Here is a 13,665-nt window from a genome sequence, read left to right on the forward strand (position 1 = left end):
GTAATAATAAATGTTTTATAATTTAATATAGGGGAAACAGTTTTTTTTGTTTTTTTTAAATCGGTAATTTTTCCTTACTATAGTAAAAAATAAAAACCCCAGTGGTGATTAAATACCACCAAAAGAAAGCTCTATCTGTCCCCAAAAGAATGGTATAACATTAATTTCAGTACAGCGTTGCATGACGGAATAAATGTCAGTCAAAGTACCGCAGCGCTGAATACTGAAAAATGGCCTGGACAGGAAGGGGTTTTAACACCACGGACTTCAAGTGGTTAATAAATGCAAAGAGGCATTAACATGTGTTTTGTATCTGCCTGGACTTAAATTACATTTTAGTTTAGGTCCACATTTGGAGCACGTTTACCTGGGCATGAATAGTGTGTACACCATACAAAATGGCCGATACTTCTGCACCCGGGATTGACAGGTCAGCAGCCTGTAGAAACCAATGGCAGACTGCGGCTGTATGCATATACTCGCACATCCAAGTGTTTACACCCGTACAAGGACGGATGAATGGCATTGGACGGAGATAGTTTGGATGTGGTGGTACATGCATACAGCCGCAGCCTGCCATTGATTTATACAGGCTGCAGACTGCGTTTGTACACAACGTTTGTCACTTCCGGGTCTAGAAATATGGTATGGTTTTTTACAGTGTATAGTCATTCACGCCGGTATGAATGATCCCTAAGACATCATTTTCTTATCTAAAACAGTGTTTGGTGCAAAATCTTACTGACAACTAACTCACCTGCTTCCTTAATTCAATCTTTAAAAAAATATTTCCATGTTCTAATTAAGCTGTCTGCCATTTGTGCTGTGATCCTTCCTGATTAGATTGGCACTACTGTAGGTAATCTCCCCATTTCTTCTTTGCTCCAAAAAACAATCCGCCGTATTCTCACAATTTAAATATATCACAAATAAAAATAATGAGAATTGCATCCGCTTAACCATAGCTCTAAAATCTCTAATTTCCATTTGTATTCTTTATTGCTGTTCTAGTTTTCTTTCATGGACTCGCGGATATCTAGTATGTGATGTAAATAAGTGACAGAATTTACGGCATGGAGAAACTGACCTTATAACAATGCGTTAGATTATGCTGGACGCGTTCCCAGTGTAATTTCACTACTTGATAGTGAGTTATTGGAATCAAAATACTGTAATCCCCCCACAAACCAAATGACAATCTGTCTGGCGGTCACGTGACCTTGTCTTTCTAGAGCAAGCTGAAACTGACCCGAATGCTGCTAATTACACCTAAAACTGCACTTTAACGACACATACTGATTGGCTTGGTGTCCTTCCAATTTTTAATCATCCCACCTCTAAAGGAGATAGAGAGCTACTACAGGCAGCTCTTCTAATCCTCTCTAGTACATAGTACAGCTGTGCAAAAACCACAAACTTCACTCTGAAATATGGCTTTAAGGTTTCAGCTGGGACTTCCTGGTGGAACTGCAACAGGCATCTGGCCTACTGACTAATAAAGGTGGAGAAGGCCTAACTAAGTTTAAACCAGTGTAGTGGTGGGGACAAGATTTGGAGTTCACATAGGGAGGCCTGGAGCAAGATAGGGGGACCAGAGGAAGAGACAGGGTCACCTAGATAAAGAGGAGAAAATGTAAGGTTCATATAATCATGCTGATAGCTTTATCTTCCTGACTCTTCACTGGTTTAGTAGAAAGTCAGCAGATGACCCAATAGCTCTCAAAATAAAAGCATGTGAAGCGCGCCACTAAGGCTGGCCGTATATGCTCGATTCCTGCCCTGATGGGTTACCGTATTCTGACAGTGGCTGGTATGCTGCTGTCAGAATAACTGAATGGTGACTGCAGCAGATTGGCTCTTCAACTGAGAGTATTTGGACTGGCTCCTTCAAAAAAAGTTTAATGAGAAATTTACTTTTCTTGAAGGTGGAGAGGTTATTGAATAGGGATGAGCTCAGGTTTGGGCCAAAACTAAGCTCGTCCAGACAAGGAACTGCCATGGGCTTTCCCTACCCCACAACTGTAAACGTGCTGCCAACATTTAGCTTATATAGCCATATAGCCATATTAGCTACATGTCATTTACCAAATATAGGCATGTAGCCATAGGGATCCCATCCCTTTGCTTACGTCAAGGTGAACCCCCACCCACCCACTCACCCCCGCAGCTGATTGGGTGCCACGGAAGGAGCTTCTTTCTGTGTTTGGGAGGAGCTCCTTCCGGGTTCACATGGGGCTTAAGTTCGGACTTGGTTCTGTGCAAACCTGAACTCATCCCTAGATCTAAGGGTGCCACACACTGTTCAAATTTTAGCCGATTTAGCAAGAATCGCCTGAAATTTGACCAGTGTATGGACAGCTTAAATGTGCAGGTTAGACCCTGAAAAAATTTAGTAAGAAAACCAAACACAAGGATCATATGACAACAGCCACACCACCAACACATATGACAATATAGATTTATTCATATCAAAACTGACTAAGAGATCGCAACCTTAACCCAATAACATCATTTCAAATATATATACCCCAACAAGAAGGGCAACCCTTATGTAACATGATATTAATGTTAAAGAATAATATCATTGTTCATACATACAGATTATGAAAAATGTATGTATTGAATAGTTAAAAATCCATGAGGGTCTGTGCTACTAGTGTGTAATAATATTGATGGCCAATAAGTGAAGAAGCTTTAAGTGACACAAGACTCAGGAGTTAAATCTTAAAAATGTATTCAAGTACCTTAAAAGAGAACTATGAGGTGAGTGCTTTTCACTCACCTCATAGTTCTAGCCGACCTGTGACAATGAGACTGTCACAGGTTGGCTCAGTAGATCGGGAAGTGAGCGAACACATACCGGCATTCGCTCACCTCTCGATCCTGTCACGGCTCTCTGCCGTGACAGGGGAGGGGCTGGATTCTCCCCGCTCCGATCCGTCAGTTCTGACTGGCGGATCGGACGGGGGAGGGGGCGGGTACAGCTGGCTCTGCCTCTAGATAGGCAGAGCCAGCTGTCACTCACGCAGCTGGGCGGATCCAGACATAATTGTCGGGATCCGCTTCAGCTGTGGCGTCTCAGTATACCACGAGCAGTAGCTCACGGTATATTGTGGCGTCTCAGTATACCGCGAGCTGTAGTTTTTTTGTGTATCACTCAGCTGTAGATCCTCAAATCATCTCTAAATTGGTGCTGACACTGTCTTTCCTTCTGGAGGGGGGCTAGTTTTGTTTCCCATGGTCCCTGTGTGTTTTGTAAAGGGGCCACTGATTCAAGCCCCCTCACGGGATGAACTACATTCTCGCATTTAGTTTAAGAATTTGTATTGAGATTATAGCCTGTCACGGAAGGGCGCTTGGAAGATTTCTGTTTTTCATGCACCTGGAATGTATTTAGCTAATTTAAACTGAAAGTTTAAGAACAGTACACTACATACATACTGTAAGCATGAAACAAAAGATAATGCCAAACCGCAAATCTAAAAAAAGAGGTGGTGTAGCCCAAGTCACAAAAGTATAAGGAGAATAAAGCGGGAAGTATACCTATGTACTGCTGGGCTCAATTATGCTCCATGCGTATTGCGATGCCCTGCCGCTTTCTCAGGCCCAATTATGCATGGAGAGTTTTGGGCCTCCTGATACATAGATGAGGTTGTGGCTTTATTCTCATTTTCACTTATGTGGCTTGGGTTCCATCACCTCTTTTATTAGGTTTGGGGTTTGGCATTATCTTTCGTTTCAGTCTGTATGTAGTGTGTACTGTCTGCTACACTCTGTGGTTCTTATAATTATTTCCCTGCTCCTGCAGTACAGAAATGACTGGATAACAAACCTGAAAGTAAGAACAAACCTTACACCTACACTTTACAAAATCACATTTGGTATTGGTAATATAGCAAAAAATGTTTGCCATATTCTAAGTTTACATTGCCCAAGTTTGTTACAGGTTTAAAGCACACATAAGTGAGGACAAAAGGCACTGTTCATTAGGTGCCAATGGAATTTTTATACTGTCACAAATGCAAATAAGCAAGGTTTTAAAATGGCTCCAAAGTCAAACCGGAATTCTCAGCTACCCTATAAACCCCATTTCTGAAAAGCCGAACTCCAGGTATAAATTATTCTGCATATCTACACTGGTCTAGCTTGGCCCAATGTAAGGATGCATGTATCATACCTGAGTGACCACTGGATTTCCTGTATAGCTCTGTAGTAGCCACAGCTACCATAGTCATGACAGAGATCTTCTAGGTACAGCTTCCTCTCTCCTCTGAAAACACAGGACTTGGCTTGCTTATAACAACGGCCATTGAGAGAACACATAGTAGTTTTATCAATGAGTACAAGGCATTCTCTGGTTGCACAAGGGCTGGTGACATCAACGCCCCTAGTCCAATCAGAGAATCCCTGTATTCATTCATAAAAATATTAGGTGGTCTCTCAATGGCTGCTCTGCCAAGGGAGTGACCCCTTGTGTTTTCAGAGTAGAGGATAAGCCACTCAGCACACTGCCATACAGGACCCAGAAGATCACAGCCAGCAGTGTAGTGGCTCCGGCTACTACAGTGCTTTACAGGATCCCCATGGGCAGGTATAAAATGTATATACAGTACTTACATTGGGTCAAGCTGGACCAATGTAAGTATGCATAATACCTGGAGTTCAGCTTTAGCATGTACTTATTAACTGGCATCATCTTCGAGCCCTCATTCCACATACCTAAAGCTTCTATGCTCTGCTGATGTATAGATGAGCACAAGGCAGCCTATATTACTACTTTATTCACAGTTGCACTTTATGAGAACTCCAACATGTAACTAAATAGCATGGGACACATGCATATTTTCTACCAGGCAGCAAAAAAACGTACCAACAGAGAACAATAATCATGTTATTAATGGTGGATATAAGACCTGTCATCTCTGATTACCTTTTTCCTTTATCCGTTACTTAGAAACATGTTTCCTTCAAATCTTGTGGAGGCAACTTTCAAGCAGGTAAGGATTTCTCATGCCTCAGTATATTTTTGCTTCAAAATGTTAATGATGGGTGAAAAATAAAAAAAAACCTGTAAATTCTACATTTTGGATAGAATGGGGAGGGGCTGGAGCCTTCAGTTTGCCATTGAAGAACTTATGTGAAAATTGTATAAATAGTGGATATAATAAGTTAAGAGTTTTGATATAGGTTCTCTCTTGATGTCAAATACCTTTAAAGTCCCATATACTTTAGTTTAGAGACAATATACATTCTGGTATTAATGGGAATGTTGGTATCAATGTGTTCATTTGAGATGGTCGTAACCTAACCTAATCAGTATATAACTCACTAAGCCAGTGGGTCCTGTCTCTGGGACGGTGTCCCTACTCTGAGTTAATAATCAGAGGTCTCCTGGTATTCAGGTCTTTTTCACAGCAAAGCTCCAGAAAGCTGCTGCTTTTCCTAAAACCCGCTGTTGCAAGTGGTAAATATGAAATCAACATAGTTAGCCCTTTTATGACTGGAGGATTTTTTAGAAGCTTTTGCCCAGACCAAGTTTAGCAGCATCGGTATGCCTCAGTTGGCTTGACATCAACACCGTTACTAATTTGTCTGTCTGACATCAGCTCTGAGAACTAGGAATACACACAATTGCACTTTCCTAGTTCTCTGCTGCAATTTTAATCAACAATCTCATGTCAAGGTGCATTTCACATTTGCACCTATCGTAATGCAGTCCCAAAGGTGTTGATAATTGATATTGAATATCTAGTATCTTTAGTACATAAATGATATATATTGGAAACACACTGGGGGAATTTATCATAGCAATTGCAAGTGTTTGAACTTGCACAGAATATATTTGCACCAGATTTATGATGCTAGTGTAATTGTGTTCATAAATGAGGTTTAATAGACTCCAGGAAAGAAGACTCGTAACTCCAGGCAAAAAGCTTAAATATCGCATCTTGGAGAAGTGGTCATGGGAACTTCTTATGTTGTGATTGTTTTCTTAGGTGATGCTCCAGTTTCAGACAGCCCAGAACAAGCTCTGATGAAAACACCTCTGATGTTAAAAGACAGATTTGCACATAAAAAAATGATCTAAGAGGCTAAAACTGTCACAATTGCTTTGATAAATTCCCCCCACTATGTTGATATTATTCCTTTTTTTTAGTACCGAACCAAGAATGTGCCTGTGGTAAAAAGTATGAAGACAACCTCATCAGATAGTATAACTCACAGAATCCTCATCTATGGGATCCAAGATGAGAATGGATCACATATACAGAACTTTGCTCTGGATATCACCCCCTCCCCTAATGTGGTCTACAAGTCAGAGCCGGGAACCAGCGACGGAATGAATGTACTGGGCATTGTCATATTTTCAGCCACTATGGGTATGCCTTCCTTTTCTCTTTAAAGGAGACATCAAATATAGTAATATGAATACATGATAGATTATAGAATTATAGATCACTTGTAGATAAAAAGCACCAACAAAATAATGCTATTTAAAGTATATCTAAACCTAAGGAAATGTGATATATTGCCGCATACCAGTCCTTAGATGTGGTCACTGCATTTGTTTTTCCCTTATTTTCACCTGGTGATCTTGCCAGTAACACACTAGGAGTCCTAGGGAGAAACATTCACTCACTGTACTGTATCTATGCATAAGCAGAATTGTCACCCTAGGCTGCTTGCTCCTGATTTGGAGTACAAAACACTCCACCTCTCCTTATCTCCTTAACATGGAGGAGGGGGTATTATGTAGTTCACAGAGGTGAACTGAGCAGGGCTAATAAAACTGCTTAAGATTTCAGTACAGCACAGGCAAATGGCACTTAAAGTTATGAGCTCATTGGATTTCTGAATTCACAGGTTTTATTTTGCAATATGGGAACAGAGATTTAGAAAAACACTTTCAATGGTATATTTAATAGAGCAAAAGCGAGCAAATAAGAGAAGTACATTGTTAGGGTTTACATACACTTTAAATGAAGACATCATAACTCTCTATGTGAAAATCACTTATGGAACCCCCTTTTACACTGGCTTTACCTATGCCGTGAGCGCTCCTAGACACGTATAGCGATGTCTCCAGAGGCTGAGGATGCCCTGTGCACGTCTATGGGTGCTCACTGCATGGGTAGGGCCAGTGTTAAAGAGGTTTGAGGGCAGACAGAATCAAAGCAAACTTCATCTCAGAGCAGTTCCTGACTTTACTAGGATAGAGTAGGTCAGTAGGGCTGGAGTGGTTAAGTTAAATTTAAATTTTTATGGAAAGTACCCTTAACCTTTAAAAGGGAGTTCGGGGCAAGCAGCTAAATACACAGTTTACCTGCCAAGGAATTCTTACTTAATTCTTCCAGTCTTGTGATTTACAGATATCTGCCACACTACACAGTCAGACAGGTGACATATTTATTTACGGGTTTAGCAATGTAACTTTCTGCTTCCAACCACTTCATTGGAAAATGAACTCCTCCTCACCTCTCTCTAGTGGGCAGGGAGTTTCTCTTTGAAGTTTTAAAGCTGACCCAGGAAACATTGTAGAGATCATTCTGACTTTGCTGTATGGCAGTGATCTGTGAATCTGCCTAAATAGAATTGCAAATCCTTTGGCAGGTTATTGGTAACTATATATATATATGTTTTTCAAATGCATTATTGGCTGTTTCCTTCAGAAATAGCTAAATAATGATTTCTTTATTAAAGGTTACATGATCATTATAAGGAATATTACAGAAACTAAAACTGAATATGCACAATGCTACACATGCCTTGCTAGTCTACCAAAGTTGGAACCTCAAACATAGATGCTTTCATTACTTTATTGCAGTGTAATACTTATTGTATTAAAATCCCGTTTGATATAACCTTTTGTTCTGGATCACATTCCATGACAGTTCGTATCATTTTTCAAATAATAAATTTATGGAAACATGAAGAAACATTTGCAAAAAAATAAAACATTGAGATATACCTTATTATAACTCCCATGTGTTCTGAACTTTCCAACACAGTCTTCTGAGGAAAATCTGTAATTGAGAATAATTACATTTGTGAAATGGACATACCATGTGCGCCTGGATTAACAAAATTACTGGGAATTGGCTGGAATGTTTATAGTATTTAAAGTGGAAGAACCACAGCAGCCATAGACCATGGGCTGTTGTAGAGTATGGGGCCCAGTGCAGGTTCCCTAGCTGACTTAGTTCTTCCCACATCTGTTTTCTGGTGAGTCCTTTAATGGGACAGGCAGCTACTTTGTCCAATAGCAAGGCATAGGAGGTGAGAGGCGATAAGGCCAGGCCCAACTTTTGAGACAAAATCAAGGTTTGCAGCTGCCTATATCTCTGTATTCGCTGATCATTTTGACATACATTTTACACTGGTAGAAGCTTATGCTCATACATTTTTTTCATTAGATGTGCAATTTGAATTGCCCAGTTTTGTGACTTGTTTATTTTGAGTGAACCAGCCTGTCAACCATTTGCAACATTTAAAATTAACTATCCTCCTAAAAGCAGGTACTACAAGGTGCCTTCTATTACCTTTATTAGCAAGATAACCCTCGTCAGTGTGCCCCTCTGCTTTTATTTCAAGCTTTCCTGCTTTCTTGGTTGAGCTTCGATGTAGCTTCCATGCCTCTGTCCAATGGGGGCATTTCAGTCGCCATTGAAACACTGTTTTTGGAGAGAAAAGGTTACCTGGTCTCAATTTCCAATTCAGGGAGGTCAAGCCCCTGGTAACAAACTAAAACTTGATCAGAAGGACACAGAGTTGGGTTTTCTGACTAATGAAGATAATAGCAGACAACCTGTGATACCTGCTGTAGACAGGATTTTCAGTTTTAAATGTTTAAAATAGCCGTCAAGTTCACTTTAAACAGGGATATGCTATATTCTTCAGAAACATTTGCAAGCCATTGTTTTTAAATGGACTAGGACGAGAACAAAGTTTTTCAAAATTGTATTTTTCCCCTTTATTTCATGCCTTATCTGTAAAACTTCCAGAAATATTTGGGTAGATCCAACAACAGAGCTGAAAGCAGAAAGGGTGCTAGGACTGCTAAGAGGAGTCACAAGACTTTTAGGTCGGAGTTGCCTTAAGTCTAAACTGCAAGACAAATTCTACCTTTGAATGTTATAAAGTAAACCTGTCATTAGACAAAAAGCATAAAGCAGGGAGGGCACACAAGTGCAGACATCATAATATAACTAGTTATCATTTGCCTTTTTTCCCGCTGACCTTCAGAGCACCCCATGAGCTCCCCGTTGTCAGTGTTTAAATGTTAATAGCAATGGAGATCAGCAGCACTCAAAGGATTGGCTTAAATCCTTGTGTTCATTTATTGAAGAATCATGTCACATGCATTACAAAGCCAACATTTCGGGACCACGCAGGGTCCCTTCATCAGGGCGAACATAGTTTTGTCACCCTGCGTGGTCCCGAAACGTTGGCTTTGCAATGCATGTGACATGATTCTTCAATAAATGAACACCAGGATTTAAGTCCATCCTTTGAGTGCTGATGATCTTTATTGCTATTAACTTTAGATACGCAGAGCACCATCCGTGGACATCACTGCGAGCACCACTGCTAACAAAAGCATACTGGGTCCTGATTGCTGTAAGGAGTGCAGGGGATACTTCTGTTTACCACTGTGTGTAAATGTTTACTAGGCATACCTTTCATATCCTGTGCGGCAATTGTTGGCCTCCCAATAGGTTGCTGAGGAAGTCAGTATAGGCACAGGATGGGAAATCCAAGTGAGCCCTAGAGGTTCCGAGCAAAAAACATTAATACCTTCTGGTGGCTGCATTTGTATACAGTATATCCCTCCTGTTTCTGCGGGGCAACCAATAGAGGTGGTGGTGTTATGGGATCATTATGAGTTTGGTTTACATTCTGAAAGCATATAAGAATAGAGAAGCATATATTGGTTACCATGGGAAGAATCACTTTCACTTATTCTGTTTTTTTTTAAATTTAAAAGCAACTGCAGATATCTGGTGAAATTATTAAGAGAACAGAGTGTAAAATTATGTGTCTCCTTTAGGTATAACGCTGGGCCGCATGGGGACAAGCGGAGTTCCTCTTGTCAACTTCTGTCAATGCTTAAATGAATCTGTTATGAAGATTGTAGCTGTTTCTGTTTGGTGAGTATGATGGGGTTTTTTTTTTTATCTTTATGAGGATAGAAACATAATAAAATTACAATATATTATAATGAGAAGGGCAGCACTCTTGCCTTGCAGGTCTGAGATGAAATCCAACCTGGTACACTATCTGCACAAATGTTCTCCCCGTGTCTGTAAGTTTCTCTCTCCCACTATCAAAAAATGTGCTAGTATGTTAGCATTGTCACAATCAAATTGTCTATATTATATCAGGGACATTCAACTGTGGGGTGCTTTGAGGTAGAGACACTTGTCCAAACTAGGTGTCATTTGCTTTGATGTTATCACGCTGGATGTGGTGGGTGTACAACTGTAGCATGTATGGTATCAGTGGACAATCTATAGCAAAAGATGATCGTATTTCAAGACCATTCCAGGTATGGCATGTGGGCCCAGGCCATGAACACTCTAACTAGAGGGGCAATTACTTTATCCAAAGGAGATACAGGGGACCAACAGGACATAGACCTTTGTAGCAATTTACAATTTATTGAATATTCAAGAAAGACACCAACTATTTTGGAAAATGCATCCCCTTGAGAACACAGCAGCTAGGAAGCTGCAAATTATTTATGGCATTCTATTAAAAAAGCCAGCCAATGCAGAATGAAGGCCGGATGCCTTATGCAGTAATAGTGTTGTATAAAGAGCAATGAAAAAATAAATGTTTTTTTCTATCCATAGCTAGTAAACAGTCAATGTCAGATGAATAGTGCTGTAGGCTAAAATGCACATGCAGTTACAGTGAACAGGGGTTAATGAAGAGGCAACAACTTTTGGGACAGGCTACTTTCTCTTTCTACCGTATTAGCAACTATTTAGTAGGCTTGCTAAAATAGCAATAACTCAGAATGTTATAAATTAACAACTAAGAGACCATCAAAAGTTTTGTACAACATGTTCAGGGAGTCTTGCATATTTTGCCCCAGAGACCTATGGCTTACAATTACTCATCTACTGTGTATTACCCTAAGTCAATTAAGTTGTAATAATAACGTAAAGGTTGGGCAACAATAATACTGCTTTACATCACAGCATCATGTGGTACACTACGTGGCCAAAAGTTTTTTGACAGCTGACCATCACACCTACTGTATATGAGCTTGATGGACATCCTATTCCAAAACCATGGGCAATAATATAGCGATGCCACCCTTTGTGTCTATGCCCACCACTCTTCTAAGAAGGCCTTCCACAAGATTTTGTAGTGTGTCTGTTGGAATGTGTGGCCATTCAGCCAAAAGCATTTGTAAGGTCAGGTATTGATGTTGGAGAAGAAGACATGTATCACAATTAATGTTGAGTTTCATCTCAAAGATGTTCAGTAGGGTTAAGGTCAGGGCTCTGTGCAGGCCACTGGGGTTCCTCTACACCAATCTTACCAAACCATGTCTTTATGCAGCTGGCTTTCTTGCCACAAGGTTGGAAGCGCACAATTGTTAAAAATGTCTCTGTATGCTGTAGCATTAGTTGTATGAATGCAATAATTTAGTGGGGTATCCACATGTGTTTGGTCATATAAGAATTAATCAGGAGGGTAAGTGCGGAAAACTGGGGACTAACTAACAGCATGTCCTTTATATTCTGCAGGTACTTTCCATTTGGCATTGTCTTCCTTATTGCAGGCAAGATCCTGGAGATGGATGACCCTACAGCTATTGGGAAGAAACTTGGATTTTATGCCATCACGGTGGTGTGTGGCCTTGTGGTACATGGTCTCTTCATCCTCCCTCTCATGTATTTATTTATCACCAAGAAGAACCCCATTGTCTTTATCCGAGGGGTACTGCAGGCTCTGCTTATAGCATTAGCCACATCCTCCAGGTAATGTTTGCTGGGTTTATTGATTCATATTAATAAATTACATATAAACGTTTATGTATTGGTAAAAGATGTTGCACTCATTCAGTGTAATCAGTGATAATGTCCCTGGTTGACCAATAATCCCTGACCAATATCTGTCCCTTTGTAGAGCCAAAACCTTCAGCTTCATTCAAGTCTCTTTCTGGCATTTATTCCAACTCAAAAATTTCTTCTATATTTTTGACCTACCTTATCTCTAGTTCATAGTTTTTCTGCTCTCCTTTCCTCTGTTGACAGCATAGAGTAACAGGGCTTTAACTACCCTCATTTTTGTCTATGCAATCTATATAATTTAATGTATAAAGTAAAAGCTGGAAACCCATTTGTCACTTTTTTGTTGCTTTTCAGTTCTGCCACGCTACCAATCACATTCAAGTGTCTGCTAGAGAACAATCACATAGACAGACGGATTGCCAGATTTGTGCTGCCCGTGGGTGCCACCATCAACATGGATGGGACAGCCCTGTATGAAGCAGTGGCTGCTATCTTTATAGCACAAGTCAACAACTATGAACTGGATTTTGGCCAGATCATTACAATAAGGTAAGTTAGCATCCTTTACTCTGGAGTCACCAATGGACAATAACACTGCTGGACAATCCTAGAAGTCCTCTGATAACTCAGTCTGTGCCAAACCTGTCACTTTAATAAAGTGACTAAACTAACCACACTGTCAAAGTGTCTGATACTATTGGTACCTGCAGGTTTGTTTGTGAATTCTTAATTCCATGTACATGTGCCTGGGACATAGAGGTACTTAACTCCAGTCTGACTCAGAATTGTTTGTATGTCAAGTCAATACTTTTTTGTTTACTTTTGGATATCGTAAGGAAGGATTAGAACTCCTGTTCTGATGATGACTGTAATCAAGATAGAACGTGATGGAAAATCTAAATTTTAAAGTTGTCACCAGAACAAGAGCTGAGGCTAGATCTTACAAATGAGGACTGTCTGTGAGGGTGATTCCCCTCATTTTGGAGATATTTCCTCTTATTTCCATCTACATCCCTGATGCAAGAAACAAAAGGAAATATCTAAAACAGAACACAAACAGCAAAAAATAAACTATTCTATGCAAAACCATCTCCATTCAACAGTTTGATCTGACAGATTTGGAGGCCATTCTTTGTATAACCACACTTCCTCTCTTGGATGTCATAACCAAATTGCTCTGAACAGGGAAAAAGCTCAGCAATACAATACAGGTGCAGGAAGAAAAAGACATAAATGAATAAGTATGTAACCACTTGTTATTTATTGGTATATTTAAAATACCTTTAGAGAAGTGGTCCTCAAACTGCCAGTTGTGGACCATTGCTTGCCTTTATCCTTTACCTTTGGGGCACTATTCCTCACACTGACACCAACAATGAGGCAAACTATAATTCTTCCCTCTGATACCAACAATGGACACTATTCCTCCCACTGACACCATTGATGGGCACAATTTCCAATGACACCAACAATAAAGTATTATTCCTCCTTTTTTTTGTTTATTCCCACTGACCACCAATCTTGGCCCAACTTTTCCTCCAACTGACCACTAAACCTGAAACATTGTTTGCTCTAACTTATGCTGGGGCATTTTCTACTTCCACTGACCACAGTCTGCCCCCCCCCCCCCCCCCCCCCA

At 40.2% G+C, this 13,665-nt stretch overlaps 1 protein-coding gene across 3 annotated transcripts in view; it reads left to right on the forward strand.

Moving 5' to 3' along the window:
- SLC1A7 (solute carrier family 1 member 7) overlaps nt 1-13,665 on the forward strand; it is a 58,303-nt gene that overhangs the window by 34,342 nt on the left and 10,296 nt on the right. For all 3 annotated transcript variants that reach the window (XM_018552484.1, XM_018552485.1, XM_018552486.1), the window contains exons 4-8: nt 4,955-4,997; nt 6,158-6,380; nt 10,049-10,148; nt 11,760-11,993; nt 12,381-12,575. In XM_018552484.1, coding sequence (XP_018407986.1) covers nt 4,955-4,997; nt 6,158-6,380; nt 10,049-10,148; nt 11,760-11,993; nt 12,381-12,575 — 795 coding nt within the window. The remainder of the gene's footprint in view (nt 1-4,954; nt 4,998-6,157; nt 6,381-10,048; nt 10,149-11,759; nt 11,994-12,380; nt 12,576-13,665) is intronic.

This window comes from Nanorana parkeri, unplaced genomic scaffold (assembly GCF_000935625.1).
Source record: "Nanorana parkeri isolate BGI_ZX_2015 unplaced genomic scaffold, ASM93562v1 scaffold89, whole genome shotgun sequence".
Classification (NCBI taxonomy): Eukaryota; Metazoa; Chordata; class Amphibia; order Anura; family Dicroglossidae; genus Nanorana; species Nanorana parkeri.